The sequence below is a fragment of the Parus major genome, chromosome 1A (genome assembly GCF_001522545.3).
Source record: "Parus major isolate Abel chromosome 1A, Parus_major1.1, whole genome shotgun sequence".
Taxonomy (NCBI): domain Eukaryota; kingdom Metazoa; phylum Chordata; class Aves; order Passeriformes; family Paridae; genus Parus; species Parus major.
Genome location: NC_031773.1, coordinates 60,069,932 through 60,086,106, shown reverse-complemented (window position 1 = coordinate 60,086,106; position 16,175 = coordinate 60,069,932). Strand labels below are relative to the sequence as shown.

The 16,175-nt window shown below is 38.2% G+C and overlaps 1 protein-coding gene across 5 annotated transcripts in view; it reads left to right on the top strand.

Moving 5' to 3' along the window:
- The window catches only part of SHISAL1 (shisa like 1), a 78,812-nt gene that overhangs the window by 43,666 nt on the left and 18,971 nt on the right, over positions 1-16,175 (top strand). For 3 of the 5 annotated variants that reach the window (XM_033514487.1, XM_033514488.1, XM_033514486.1), the window contains 3 exons: positions 450-663; positions 7,300-7,617; positions 10,909-11,463. In XM_033514487.1, the coding sequence (XP_033370378.1) occupies positions 450-663; positions 7,300-7,617; positions 10,909-10,924 (548 nt within the window). In that variant the 3' untranslated portion in view covers positions 10,925-11,463. Of the gene's footprint in view, positions 1-449; positions 664-7,299; positions 7,618-10,908; positions 11,464-16,175 lie in introns of those variants that run through there. The other 2 variants (XR_001521867.3, XM_015629413.3) reach the window with 1 other exon arrangement.

The following is a 16,175-nucleotide window of genomic DNA, read 5'->3' as shown; positions in this document are numbered from 1 at the left end:
GATTGATCTTTAGAGAAGAAATCAGGAACAGTAAACCAAGTATCATCAAATTTTTATTGCAGTTTCTACATGGATGTTTTGTTTTTATTAATTTGTCCCAGGAGAATCAAACATGAACATTGTTGTTTGTTGTGGATATCCCTACATTTAGAACAGGGGTATGAAAACATTTCCCTAAATACTTTTGTGACTCTTAAGGTGGAGGGCATTTCTTCCCTTCCCTTAAAACAAACAACAGTAATCAGAAACACAGAAGCAACAGAACTCAAAATACGACATAAGTCTGAACATTCTTACCTTTAAGTAATAAATGTTAAAACATTGAAAATTCTGAACTACTCATGTTTTTCAGAAATCAAGCAGGAATTGTGTAGTCTTGAAAAATGAGAGTTGAAAACATACAAATGACAGAAATGACTGACAAAGCCAATGTTGTTTTTGTCTTCCAGTGTTGTCTGCACATTTTCGGGTCTGCGAGCCATACACGGACTACAAAGGTCGCTACCACTTTGGTTTTCACTGCCCCCGTCTTTCTGACAATAAATCTTACATCTTTTGCTGTCACCATAACAACACAGTGTTTAAATATTGCTGCAATGAGACAGAATTTCAGACTGTTATGCAGATGAACTTAACAGGGAATGCAGATGGATATATGCATAAGTAAGTAAACAAATTTTAAAGTACTCTTCACCAAACTGTTCCTGGTCTCATAGCAGAGTCTGAGGTGCACTTAATGATGGAAGCAATTAGAATAATTGCATATAAATACAGAAAATAATTACTAAAGGGTTTTTTGTTGTTGCAGAGCTCCTAAAAGAAAGAATATTTCAGTTTTGCTTTCTTTGCTTTGATGTGGGCTGTAAACATTTCAAGGAGAGTAAAAGTTTCATATAAAAGTTAGAAAAGTCTTTTCCCTGACCCTCATTTGATCCAAACTATGTTTAAATGTGCATCAGTAAAAATAAACCCCAAAGCTGTTCATAGGTGAGAGAGGGAGTGAGCTGACATTTTCTGTATCAATGCAAATGGTCTGTTTGGAACCCCTAATGTTTTTGAATCTTAATCTCTTGTAACAAATCATTAGCCTTGGGGAACAGAATGTATTTACTTTTATACCAACATTGTGTGGTCTCTATGCCTGTTACCTGGGATACTTCCATGTTCTGCTGTGGGCTGTCCCCCAAAATAAATGTCAGTAAGTTTTTTATTTATGAAGAAGTAGGAAGTAGCAAGTAGATCTTTGTTACTGAATACCTGTTTACAGGAACAAAATCTTCCCTTGTGGTCAGTTTCCTATTTAGTATTGACATTCTGGCCACACTAATCTGCTGTGATATCCCTTGGTGTAATCCCCAAGATCAAATTCTGATCAGTCTGCTTTCCTTGCCGTTTTATCCTAGTATTCAGCCCCTCCAGGACAAGGAAGGGGCAGATTAAAGACAGGTGGAATCACAGTGTATGGATTTCTGTTTACAGCAGGATTTTGGTGTTTGCTGTGGTGCCAGTCAATTGATGTGTTGTATTCATCCCTATGGGAGCAGGAGCAGGGCTCTTAGGAGATGATGGTGCTGGAATACTGATGCTGGCTGCTCTAACTCACTGTGTGCAGCTGTGCTCAGCTCATGGAATCAGCAAAGCACTCCCTTCCTTAACAACCACTCCTCACACAGGACCTCACACAGACCTGCCCAGAGAAATTTCAGTCTTGCATATATGTAGAAGTTGCATTCTATAAATTCACTGGTTGTTAAAGTATCAATCACCTTCAAAGACAGACAAAAACATACTCTACCCATATAAGGTATCTTTAAATCAATGTGGATCTATACTGTGGTGTTACTTTATGTGCAGTTAGGTCTTTCAGGAGGGATTTCCTTGCCTTGGCTTTGTAGTGCATCTGGGATCATGGGAACAGATCACACAGAACACTGGGAAGATACTGTAGTACCAAGCCCCTTAAAGACCATCTGTTTTCTCCACCTTTTGTGCAGCCCAGACAATCCAGCAACTTTCACCTGGGGCTCTACAAATCTGGCAACATAAATAGTTCCAGGTAACCTGGAGCTGATAGTAGAGTTTATAGCCCTAGTGTTCCCACACAATGTGTGCTCTACACATGCTAAAAATCCAGGGTGTGCTGCCCCTTGGTGTACTGGGGTGGCCCTGCTCCCTCAACAGTCCTGGATGTCAGAGATCCTCACAGGACTCCCAGAACAGAAGGGCTCTGCAGGTAGTCACAGACAAAGCCAGAATCTGCTGTACACTTAAAGGGATAAAATGAGCCTCGGAAAGGGCTTGTGAGGACGATGCACCCCCGCTTTTCCAGGTCTTTGTCCTGCACACAGCAAATTTGTTTTATTTCTTGCCCTGCTGTTCTGTAAACCCTGCACTGGCCTTACCATCTTGTCTCTCAGAGGTCGGGATGTTACCATCAAAGGCAGTTCAGACAAACACAAAGCCAATGCTTCAGGCTTTTCCCAATGTCTCAGCAGCTACTCTGTCTAGTCATGGCCAGAGCTTATTCAGGTAAGGCTCTTCTGCCCTTCCTTTCACAAGCAACCAATGTAGAGGGCAACCAGCCCCTTTCCAAGGCAGACGAACAGGTCCAGGCTGATTGCAAAAGATGCCCCAGGACAACAGAGCATTTCTCTGCCTCCAGCATTGTTTGCCCACTCATATCTGCACATGTGCACACACCCCCGGAGAAATAAACCCAGGGGTCTTCATATCACTGGACTGTTGTGTGTGTGAGCAGTTTGGAAAAAAAAAGGAGTTTGATATTCTGTGAACTGCAGCATTCATTTTGATAAAAATATTTAGAGCAAAAGCTATTACATTAGTTTTCATGTAGAGCTATTTTTTAAAAGTCACTGTACTCAATTGTGATGGAGAAAGAGGTCCCTGTGTAGTTTTTGTTGGTAGGATTTGTGGTTGAGAACCAGCTGCAGACCATTTACTATCCAATCCAGGATTTCCTAGGGACATCAGCTGTGTGTGAACTTTTGCAAAGGTATGTGACATATGTACGTATGTGACATACTGGATACAGTAAAAAGCCTCTGGAGGTGTAGCGTAGAGAAGTGCAGGAATAGAACCTTGTTCCTCAAACATCACTTCTGATAAATCTGTCAGGACCAGGAAAGTGAGCTGAATTACTGCTTCCTATGTAAAACTATACCCATGGAATGAGACAGGAGACAGATCTCCTCACCCTGAAAAGGTGACATTGATAGAAGAATTCCTGGTATTTTTGGAAGGAGCAGAAAGAAGTGAACCCTACGTGCCTACATTAAAAACATTGTGAAAAAGTTCTTTCTTAATGCTCTGACTTTATTTATCATTCATGATAATTTGGATTCTAATGCATCCAGGCTTCAGTTTACAGTGACAGTCAGCTCTTTGTTTAGATCTAATTTCACACACCACTGAAAAAAAGTCTGATGGAACCTATTGTACTGTGTCAGAGGAGAATAATTTAAGATATGGAAATAGCAGTGAACTGAAAAAAAATGGATTATAGTTTTCAGGGAAGAGTGATTCAATATTATTGCTTGGTTTATTTCAATATTATTATTTGGTTTATTTTTCCCCTTAGCCATTCTTGTGATCACCAAAACAAAGTTATTTTTTTTATAATAAAGTGACTTTTGACTACTTTGATATGGTGCAGCTCAAAAGGCACATTTGTCTTCACCAGTCCCACAATGCAACTATAGTCATATTTATTTACATTTTTCCATTACTGTAGCACAATATTTATATGTTTTTATAAGAGCAAAATATTGGGAGTATTATATTTTTGCAACCATGCAGATTAAACAGTCTCTAATATTTTTGAATGTGAATAATTCATTTAGTATTAAATATAGATGCACAAATGCTGACTAACAGACAGGAAAAGCTCTGTAATCCAAAGTATTTTCCCTTAGAACCATCTAAGAAATTGTTTAACTATTCATAAAAATAGTATCCACTTGAGTCTAATTTGTCTAGTTTTCATACTCAAGTTTTCTGTTGTGCATATTTTGTTGGATTATCAGTAGTACTGCTGTGACAGGGGTCCTTAATCTGATACTGGAGCAATGTTCTGGCAGTCTGTAGTGTATCCGTGTTTTTCCGTATCTCTGAGTCCAGTTTTTCAGAGTGGAATGGCTTTTGAACACCTCATTCCAACACTGGCACCCAAAGCAATGTGGGAACAGAATAGCATCTTCTTTCTGCAGGTACTGAATGTCCCCTGCAGAAATGGTGTTTGCTTAAATAGCACTCAGAGAGTCACCTTGACAAGAAAGAAAAAAAAAAAATAGAAAAAATAAATCAATCTGACTACCAACTGTTGCAAAATTATGTAATTTGGAAGGGAAGATTTCTCAGGTACAGTAGTAGGAGATTCCTTAGGAAAATTCACGATTGGACAAAGTCCTGGAGATAATTATAAAAGAAAAATAGTTGGGGAAAAAAATCTCATTTAAAGTGTAGATGGAAAAACTGCACTGGTTTCCTCAGTACCAAGGATGTAATCTTGCATATCCTAGGGACAACCCTTATTTTTACTACTCAAAGGAACAGCCCCGTTTAAGTAGAACAGGGGAAGGAACCATTTCTGTGACCAATTGCCCACATTTAAACTCTGCAACTGTAGAATTCAGCCCACAATTTTTTAGATTTGTTATTTCTTTCAAATCTGAATTTCTAAATTAGTTATTTTTTTATTTATGGGCTGCACATAAAACCCAAGAAAATCTACTAAAAAGATATAGGCTAGTCATAACCAGCTTGTTACCCATCTCAAAGAGTGAATGAATGAGATGGATGCAACATGATACAGCGTGTAATTGAACAAACCCTATAATTCAAAACTCAGCAAATTTGGAATCTGTTCACACTTTAGTTTTAGGAAAAAAATGAACTTTTGCCCAAAAGATCAGGAAAACCAGATTGCAGTAATAAACTTTGACAGTTAAATCATTCAGGTCAGTGAAATGAGAGTAAGTCCTAAAAGTTTTTGGATTCCAGGTTCTTTTCTGTGTTTCTGGCCTTACAGTTATTCTGTGTAACTAAGATTGTTTATTTTCTGATGAGGACATCTTCTTGATTTGCAGGGTAGTTTTAATTTTAAGTAGTAGCCATCAGGAAAAATTAACATTTTCTACCACCGTAATAGTTGGAGAAATAGAAGATAACGTATGGAATATCCTTCTGTGTACTAAACATACTACTTACTGTTTTTGCTTGTGATTTTTCACAAGTCCCTTTTGATAGTGTTGTCCCATTGTCTGTTAATTATTATAAAGCAGCCTTTCATTTATTGTACTTGTGAGAAATACATGTTTTTTAGGAGGAGCAGATGAATAATTTACATATTGGCATGATTGATAAAGTGCTGCTTTAAATTGAAACACTCAAAATAGCTCTAATTTTCACTAATCAAAATTTTTGTAGATGAAATTAAATACCTGAAATACAAACAAATTCTTTGAGTTAACGATAAGGAATGTTTTTGCCTCTCACATTTTTGCCAAAACAAATATGTTTTCTTAGTGTGGGTCAAATACAGCTCACCTGTATAAAAAATGGATCCTGTTTGTATTAAAGATGAGCAATAATGAGATTTGTCCAAGTGTATCTCTTGCTGACTTCTCCAGCCCTTGCTTGCTTGCCTTTTATTTATATTAATGGAAAACAGAAGAATTTACCCCCAATAGAGCTAAAACTACTGTAAGAGTAGTTTTATAAGTACAAGAACAGCACTGCTGAGAAGCCTGGATTAACCAGATCTTGTTCTACCTTCAAGGGCCTGAACTGCTGATTTTAGTGCATTACTAAGGTCTACCCTCTGTTGTGTGAAGCTAGGCTTGCATATGTAAGTCCTTAGCAGAGGCAAAAACTGCAATTAAGGGTTTTAAGAACATTAAATTTTGCCTACTTTCAATCCTCCCGGAAATTTTCTGATTTCTTTCTTTTTTTTAAATTTTAATTCTAGGCTTGTATAGTCCTGAAGTTCTACCAGAAGTGAGCCATTAACAGCTTGGACCTTCCTCTTGTTACTTAGTTATTTGAAATGGAACCTTATTTAATCTAAAGGCATTATAGCTGTGTAATGGAAAAATCATTCCCTGAAGGGACAAATCAGTCTCTTGAAGTGCTGACAGTGACACAGAAAGTAAAATTCTGATTTCTTGTTGCAAATCCTGATTTTTTAAAAGTATAAAATGAAAGACTCATACAATAGTTTAAATAGAAATGGAAGTTCAAAGCAGAGACTTGAAATCTTTTGATCCAGAAAGGCTGGGAGACATGTTTTTAAAATATCAAAATATCCTTCTGGCTTGCATGTATAATGTCTTCTCATCCTTTTTTTCTTCTTGCAGCGCTTCCATTTTGATCAATGTCCTGATAAAATATGATTTCTTCCAAGTTTTTCTGACTGGCTGTGAAAGGAGAGAGTGGTTGACTGTGTGTTCAGTTTTGAGTTTAGCTCCATGCAGATGTGGGTTGCCCACTTATGACTTGCATATAATTTTTTCCTGAGACTGCCTTCCTAATGATATTTTTTTACTAACATCCCTCAGCTTCCTCTTGGTTTTACAGTCTCCAACACATCTACTGCCACATTAGCCCATGGGTCTAGATCAGCCTTTTTTTTTTCTTTCTATCTAACAGTCTCATTTTTATACATTTCTTTCCATCTCAGTTCTGATCTAATCCTCCCTACTCACACAGTTTCCAATACAAACTGCATTTACACCTGACAGTCATTTTTCTTTTAATAATACTTCATCTCCAGCAGGGCATTAGCACTTCTTCCCCTTTTTGATCTCAAGTTTTTGACCCCTCATACTTTTTCCTCCTGTTTTTTTTTCCCATTTCTTTTGTTATCTTTAGTTATCTGTCACAGCTTTACAGCTCTTTGCACCATATAATTTCTGTGTCCTTTATCAATCTTTATATACACATTACCTGTGAAGTGCATTGTCTAACATGATTTTGCCAATGTTCTTCCTTCCTAAAATTTATTGCCAGCCATATTAAGAGGTCAGTAGCAGCTGCTCTGGAAAGCCTGTGCAGAGATGAGAAGGACAAAAATTTTAGTAAGAGTGATGGCCTTAGTTTATAAAATCATGCCTATAGCAGTATTCATATTGAAAGAAATAGCTCATTTTTAAAGAGACGTGCTTTGGAACAATATTTAGTTTCAGCCATCTACATAAAATTAATGAAACAAACAACCTTGATGAAGTACACAGTGACCACTACTGATACCTTCCTTTGTCATCCGTTTTCTTCCTTTTACAGCAACTACAGTGCACTGTTAGGAGTGTGGATCTATGGCTTTTTTGTGGTGATCTTACTGATACTGGACCTTTTATATTACTCTTCAATGAACTATGATATTTGCAAATTCTACCTGGCCCGCTGGGGAATCCAGGGAAAGTGGATGACACAGGGACAGAGCCGATGGATTAACCCTGCTCAGGACCCAGGACAGACACAGCCTCAGCCAGAGACACAGCCTCAAACTCAGCCCCAGCCTCGAACATCACAGACAGTACACACTTTAAAAGGAGATGTTTTAAGCCCACCCCTGGTGTCTTTTCAGAGTACATCTGCCTGGTAAGTAAGCTAAGCCATACTGAGATGCGTTATTTTGTTGTTTTGGAGTGTGAACAATCACCTATATTTGGAAGTGCCCATGAATTCAGGCTGAACAGGACCATTTCTAGCACATAATTATTTATATCATGACCTTTCTTATCAAATTACTGCTTAGGAGTAATGTCTTACTCTGGAATATATTAAGTCATCTTTTTATTTTCTTCTTGGAGAAACAGGTGCTGCCATCTTTCAGTGCTGAACAGTTTTAGTACTGTATCATGCAAATAAACTACAAATCTACATCAACCATTGTAAAAGTAGTTTTAATCTGGTCTCAAAGACTAATTGCTATGTGTACCTATTGCTCTGGTTTTAAAAGACTGTATGAATAGCTTCAACATGAGATGTCAAAAATCCTCTCTCTATTTGTGGCATGAGACACAGAAACAACATAAAAACCAGGTTAGTTTTTTATATGCACAGCCAAAAAAGCTTTCCTTGATCTCATTTGACAGAGTGACATGAGTAGGCTACCATAAGGTTAAATGCTATGAAACCAAGACAAAACCTCCAAAAAAACCCTCAGACTGAAAGGGAGACAGATCTATGGGAGCAAGCAGAACTTGCAGTATAAATAGAAAAAAATTAAACACATGGGACAAAATTATGTCAAATCTTGTCATATTGGACTGGCTTTGCAAAGAAAATAAAAGCAAAGGGAGAGAGTGCAGTAAAACACTTTTCTGAAAAAGGTGTCAAGAAAGACAGGGACTTTTTTTCTTGGCAAGAAAGCATTAGGATTTGGAGGGATGCAGAGAGACTACCGAGTCAGCAGTGTATTTTAGAGGAGTTCCAGAAGGCTGAGTGTTGAGTTTTTACAAAATAAAATTGTCTAAGAATGTGCAGGGTGAAAAAGATGATAGCAGCTCCTGGGCTGTGGAGCACACGAAGCCTCAGCACTGATGTCAGTCTGAAACTTTCAGGTATTGTTGCAGATTGGATGATAACAGTGATGGTCCTTGAATTTCATCATTTGCTCCTTAATCTTAAGTATAAATCTAGAGCAAATAGAGCTGAAGGTTTCTTGCAATAGGGAAATAAGTGGTGGTTAATTCAGTGATACAGGAGGTTGCTTGGCACTGGAGCCAGTGTTGGATGTGTCCAGTGCGGATCAGTCTTAAGCACCATTCCAGCAGGGCTTGTTCAAGCAGAAGAATCTGAGGCTGCTACTTAAGAGAGCGAATTTCTTGTGCTTTGTTGTGAACATACTTATTTTGACTTCCTCTTTCCTTTTTCTTTCCCCTAATTCTTCCAGCTTTTTTGCACATTGGTTTCCCAGTCTCCAGTTAAAATCGCCATGTATATTAAGAACTATATTTGTAGTACAGTTATGGTATCCTGGCTTAATATGCATATGTACATGTACAAAAATGACTGCATCTCTAAATTTATATACTGCTTTAGTCTGCTCTAACATTATAAATTGAAACCATTCAATTTTCTTGAAGGCTTGATTCCTGGCCACCTCTCACAACTAACTCACGTTGTTCTGTTTCTTTGCATTTCCCAAAGCATTAAGAGGGCAATGTATGTTAGGATCAGGTGAGCACATCACATATGCTCCTTGTCCCTTGTTGGCTGGAGATGAGCATTAATACATCACTCCAGTAACCCTCACTTCTTCCCCAGTGAGCTGTTTGTGCTCCCCTCAGCTTCCATGAAATTGTTCCCTTTTTTCCCCCCTGGTCCTTCCCTTGTTCAGTGGAAGAAATAGAGGCTTCCCTATCAAACCCTTATTTATCCCCTGTATTTCAGCATGTAAAACACTACATGAGCTTCCATATTTTCATTCTTGTAACCTGCAACTTTTTGAACTCTGAGCCCATGGACCAAGAGCACAGATGCTTCAGTCTGTGTTGGATACAGAAAAAATAGCAATAGGCACTGGTGATTACAGGCAAGATGTTTAGCATGCAAAAGAGGATTTTGAGTAAACAGCTCCCTCAGAAAATGACAGATTTGTGTACTATAGCAATTGCTAAAACAGTGGAGAGTGGGTTGCCTGGCTATTTATTTCTCTGTTAGATAATCTGCAGGTTATATAGATGAAAATATGATAATTTTGCCCTACAGAAATTAAGCTTAGTTTCAGAGTCTAATTTTCTGCTACAGTCTATATTTGATGAATGACCTCAGTACTGTCTTCTCAAAATGTAACCATACTACTAGTGAAGAAGTGAACACTTACGGAATTTATAATTTCCACCCCCATTTTCAAAACTACTGAGTCTACTAAAAGACTGGTTTTAAATTTTCTACCTGAATTTCCATTATTCTAGATTATGACACCTGCTTTGGTAATATACCAGGTTTCCAGTCTAAAAAAATCAACTTGTTTATGTTGCCATTTTAATGTGTCTCAAATTTATCCCAGCTTTTCTATCTGTAGGGAAAATAAACATTTTTCTTTAGCACCTCGCAAACACACTATGTATATCTGTGTGTGTGTGTGTGTGTGTGTGTGTATATATATATATATATATACACATGATATCATACCATAAGAATGGTTCCTGTGTACAGATGAGCATTCTGAAAATGCAGAATAGATCTTCTAATCCTGACAGGTATGAATATACCCTTAGGCATAAAAAACTTAAATACCGTTAAAAATATTTTCCAAACCAGTTTTCAAATTTTTGTGATGACAGATGTTGTTGAAGTTAACTTCCTGTACTACATTCATCTGAGCACAGCTAAAAATATGCCCATTCTAGAAGATACTACATGATGAAAATAGGAAAGTGATTCTTGCAAATCCCTTGAGTACTGCATAGAACTGGCAAGCTGCCCCAAGAAGGATGTCAGGATTAACCTGTAGTTTGTAAAGCAGTTTTTAGGTTTTCCTGGATTAGAAAAATTATGTAACTGGATTTTATTTCAGCATTTATTTCCTTGCCTGGTTTAAGTGCTATGAATTGGCAGTGAATTGGGTATGTCAGAAGGAAAAATCAAGCAGGCAATAGTATAGAGTGGGTAGAACCATCCCTATGATGTTTAAACATTTTGTCACAGTGGGTCACTTTGTTGTTTACTTGAGACAAAGAGAACCATGTATAGCCATAATATTATTATAAATAAAGAGGTCTGGAATCCATTAGGCAAGCTGCTGGCTACTCTTGCAGTGTCATGCCAGGATAGGAAAGAAAATCATGAATATCAGGAGCATCCAACCCCATTTGGACTAATGTTGCTTCATCCTGTAGTGTGTGGATTTTGCAGCCCAACTAATGCTGATTTCTTCTTTAGTATGAAAAGCATCTGAGGGCTGTCCAAGGCCTGTGTGGGCTGAAGGTCACAGTGGATGCACCTTCTGCAAGCCCAGCACCATCACAGCCTGCCAGTGACTGAGCTCAGACAGTGGTGGTTTCTCTCGAGGTGCTTCCTGCAGGTCACGAGCTGGGCCCTTGCACACTCCCTGGCCTGAGGGAGAACCTGCAGTCTGGTTACCTGAGCAAGCTTTTACAGCGGGAGATGGAACCACAGCAAGTAGCAGGCAAATTATTTCTACTTCTCACCAAAGTAAAAGCCAGGGAAGTGATAAAATGAAATATTGCCAGCTGGGGAATCAAAATCCTGACTGCTGAAACAACTTGTTCTCACAACTGTGGGAATATTGGGAATAATTAACAGTAATTAAAATGGTCAGACTAAAGAGGAACCAGGGCAGCCTGGCAGAGTTCCTCCAGGTTCTCCATGGCTGTGTTGTGTTCTGGATGTGGGAGGGAGACCTAATCCCTGAGCCTTGCTCTGCTGATGTTAAACTCCTCACCTCCATCAAGGATGCAAATCACAGGGAATAAATACTGCCTTGAAGTCCAAGATTTGCTTCTGTGTTCCTTGCTTTTCTGCACAACAGTAGGCAGAGGCACTGTCTGTGATCACACATGTGCTCTGTGACTCTCAGTTTCAGAAACCTGCTGCTTGTCTAGCATCAGGAAAGGTAGCAGCCCAGCAGGGTTAGCCCGTGTTATTTCCTTGACACAGCTGGAGTGGATTAGGCAAAGGCAAGTCTATTTTACTTTCCCTTATTAAAGGCTGGAATCAGCTTGTCCTGTGAATTCCTCTGGGGCACTTTGTCTTTCGGACAACAAATAGAATAGTTTCTAGCCTGCTGCTATTCACCTTCTACTTGACACCTCTTTAGATGACTGCCAAAGCAGCAGAGAGAATAAAGCCTATAAAGATACTGGCAGAGTTTAGGAGCTAGCAGGTAACTGAGCGTGTCCACAGCAACTACAAAAACCACCCAAATATTTTGCTAGTGGCTAAAAAGAACATGTAAAAGAATTTGCTTTGATACCAAATTTTGAAACAAAATATCGACTTAAGTCCATGAGTGCTTAAGTGCTTCCTTCAGTGACTTGTAAGAACTACAATCTTGCCTGTATCATGGGATATTGGTGCTGCAGTGGGTCACTGTGCACACAGTCCACCAAAATCATGAGCCATTGTGGTGACAGGGGAGTTCATGCAAGAGGCTGCTCTTGATACAAGTTATTTGCAGTAAACAAGGGGAAAGAAAGCTGCCTCCTTCCATTTTAAGTGAATAATATCTCAGCTTTATATTTGCAGAATTATTTCACTGAACAGGAATAGGATGTTTTAAAGATGCTGTTTTAAAGATGCAGAATCTTGCATCAAAGGGCCAAGCATAGTTTTTATTTAGAACCTTGACCTAGACTTTTATGTTAGACTAAATATGGCAAGTCAGAGCACGAGTAGTTTGGATTTTTAAAAAAGATGAAAAGAAATAAAATTGAATACTTACACTCTACTTTCTTGGAAGAGCTGTCTGGGACTTGACATCACCTGAAAAATCTGTTTGGTTACAAAGATTAGGTGTGTGAGGCTACATCTACCATTATCTGTGGGCCTCCAATGCCTTTGGAATATATTGGGTTAGAATAACAGATACTGCTGAAGTTATTTTCCTCTAAATATTCTTACCTTGCTGGCTGGGAACTACATAACTGTAAAAATAGAAATTAGTTCTACCCCAGCCCAAACTAGCACATCAGAGCAGGAAACCGCCACAAACACACAACAGGCTTGGAACAAAGCACCTCAAAATCTGCAGTGCTCCAAGTCTTGTTTGCTTGCCTCAATACAGCATACAAAAAATTGTGAGATTTTGGTTCTATCATTTTCATTTAAATAATTCAAGTTACTGAGTGCCCACTTCCTTTCTTCTTTGTGTTTAGAAATTGACTATTAGCATGTGAAGTTAAGCCAATATGCAAGGTTTTTGTCCAGTTCAATCTAAATCTTTGTGTATATATGCACAAACTGCATCTTTTGTTGATACATATGTAGTACACATTGCTCATTTCATGCTACATTCTTCTTTTCCTTTGGCTCTGCAAATTATACACCCTGTATTGATTTCTCTACATTCTTAACTTCAGATTCATGGCCTGTGGGCTGATTGATATTCCCTATTTCAGCTGTTTCTCAGCCTTTTCATTGAGTTGGGACTGTTGCATTCATTAGCTTTAAGAAAATCTTCCTTTTAAAGAGACTATACAGTTGAAACAATTTAATATGAATTGTGATAAAATAGTAATTAGGCCAAAAGTGAGTGGTTAAAAGGCTGAGTGAGTACTATTGCTGAATGAAGTCTTTATGCTGAGAAATGAAATCTAGTAAAATTACTGGAAACCAGATCTGAACATCTTCCATGTTTAAATATTCTCATCTATTCAGAACAGAATTGTTTGCAGTGAGATCATTACCTCATCTCCATGATGCAGATATGGAATGACACTACTGAAGTAGGAGATAGCAGCATAAAATTTATGTGAAATCAGAACACTCCAATTAGGCCCACAATTTCACTGCTAATGTCACAACACTGTAGCATCACAAGGAAGGAGCTTGACATCCCAAACTGTATCAACCAATTTCATCTCCTCTGTCACAAAAGAAACTTTAAAAGATTCTATAAATATTTTGGTAATTACAGAAGTCCTACCCCAGCATCCTCTTAGGTGCCAGATGCTCAATAGTAATTGAGTAATGTTTTACACATTTTAAATATGCACAGAAAAATAAAAGGATGTCCTCACTTGAGTTCTGAAGTACGACAGAGAAACTTTAGCATTAGCCAAAGATATTTCCAGGGTAGAAAGAATAAGAGGAGCTGGAGTTAATGATCTAAACAGACAATCCTTACTTTATGCAAAGTGGCAACAGGATTTCTAAGTGGGAGATTTAGTGTAATTCATAGTTCAGAACTGAAAGAAAGCACTTTTCAAAAATCAAAAAAAATATAGACCAGATATTGCCCATCTTCAGTAGTTTATGCCCCAGAGAGCTACTTAAAATACCTGTGGAAAAGCTATCTCTGTAGACTTGGTGCTTTTAACAGAAGTGAGAAGGAAGAAGAAAAATCAAAATAAGAATCTTTGAATTAAGATGCCATTGCTTTCACCTCGGAAAATGAACTCCCAACATATATTTTGGATGTTGAAAAACAAGTAATTCCCTAAACTCAAGAAGGAACAAGCAGGTAATAGAGCTGAAGATCCTGTGCTGACCTATTTCTTATTCTCAGTTATTATTAAACAAAAAGCCATGTGTCATAAATAATCCTTTGATGGGGTAGCAGAAGATTTTTTAAGTAAGCTAAAATTTCTGTGTGAAATGATGGCATATTGTGGAATACCAAACATTAATTAAATCATCAGAAATATATGTGATAATGCTGAAGGCAGGACTGTTAATGATAACAATGTCAGACAATGTTATCATTGTTATCATTGTCAATGTCAGACAATTATTTTCACTGAAAGCTGAGGTCAGGAATCTACCACATCATTACTTTTATTGTCCCTGTCCCCTAATGAGATCATGATGAAAACAACCACAGTAGTCATTTCATCAGAGAAGCACTAAAACGTGTGTGTATGGCCTTGGTTTTATAATGATTCTTCACTGAACAACTCAAGAATAGCCCAAAAATTACACACAGTTTTTCATTATTAGCAAGATACCAGATATAGCTTGGCTGTTAAAAGTCTCAAAAGCAAAACAGATCATGAAGTATTGAAATCTGAGTCATTTTACTCTTCATTGAGACATGAGAGTATGCTGATGTCAATCAGCAAACAATTTTCAGGAACTTAAAAGGTTTTGGGGAAGTTACATGACCAACACTGTCAAAAATAAATATGCACAGACTCTACAATTCACTGCAGAAAAAAGCCATAGCTCTGAGGACCGTTTGAAATCCACATAGAAAGTTTCTTGGAAATTAGCAACGCTGAGGAGATAAAACCAGCTTAAGACATGAAATGGCAGGAATATGACATGTCACTGGAACACAGTTAGAAACGCTGCTAATGTTAGTGCAACATCAGGTGACAACATGATCCCAAAACAGAACAAGTGAGGCACATTGCTTCAAACAACTTGGAAATTAGTTTAATCAGCACAACACGTTGTAGCCTGCACAGAGCAGCAGGAGAGGAGTAATTGGTTGGAACTATTGTCTGGAATTATGATAGCACCCATCATAATATACAGGAAGGTAAAAAAGACATGTAAAAAGTAGTTATGTGGAATTAAGCTACCTCACTTCCCAATAGGAAGTGTTTCTATGGTATTGCGGAGCCTTTACATAGGCTCCACAGAATCTCAGAGGTGGAATGACTTGGGGACACAGAACTGTTCACAGTAAATGTTAAAGGCAGCTATGGAAAGGTGTTTACACAGTGGTTCACAGCAGAAAAATAACTGTGGGGTTCCAATCTGGAAGGGAACAAGCGCCACCCACAATTTTCCCTCCTGAAGAAGAGGTGCTCTGGTACACCATGGAGGAGTTGAGGAGTTTATGCACAAAGGAGTCATCCTAGTTAGGGAAATTGTGTGTATTAACAAGCTGATCTATCAAGCTGAGCGTATCCTTGAGCTGAGTTCTGCTGAGCACATGGCACACGGGCTGTCTCTGTCTGCTGGAAATCACAGCTATCACATGGAACTACAGTGAGCTTCATCAGGAATTACAGTAAATTAATTAAACAGTCATTAACTATATTCTTTGTTGATTAGTGATACAGATTTTAGTCAGTCATGCAGAGGAGGGAGGCAGAGTAATTTTCTGTTGCATTCACAGTCTGTGGAAAGTGGTGAGTCACAGGGAGCTGCAGAACCCAGCACCTGCTACCTGCTCATCGCCAGCACAGCTTTGCCAAAAACGTTCTGAAGAAATTGTGACTGGAGGGCAGCCAGAGATCAGCCTTTCACTCACCAAAAAGCCTCCCAAATGTCTCTCATGCTGCTGAAGTCAACAGCAGTCAGAAGAACACCTGCCTGATTTGCATTTTAAGACATTTTAAAGAAAATTACATGATGAACTGAGAGGTTACTCCATAATATATTTTTAATATTCACTGAAACTTCTTAAAGCATAACAAAAATAGGCATCCCAATTAAAAAGAACCCCAGTGATTGCATGAATAACAAAAAGAAGACAAAAGGGGGATGTGTTTTTGTAGGTGTGTTAAAAATATTAC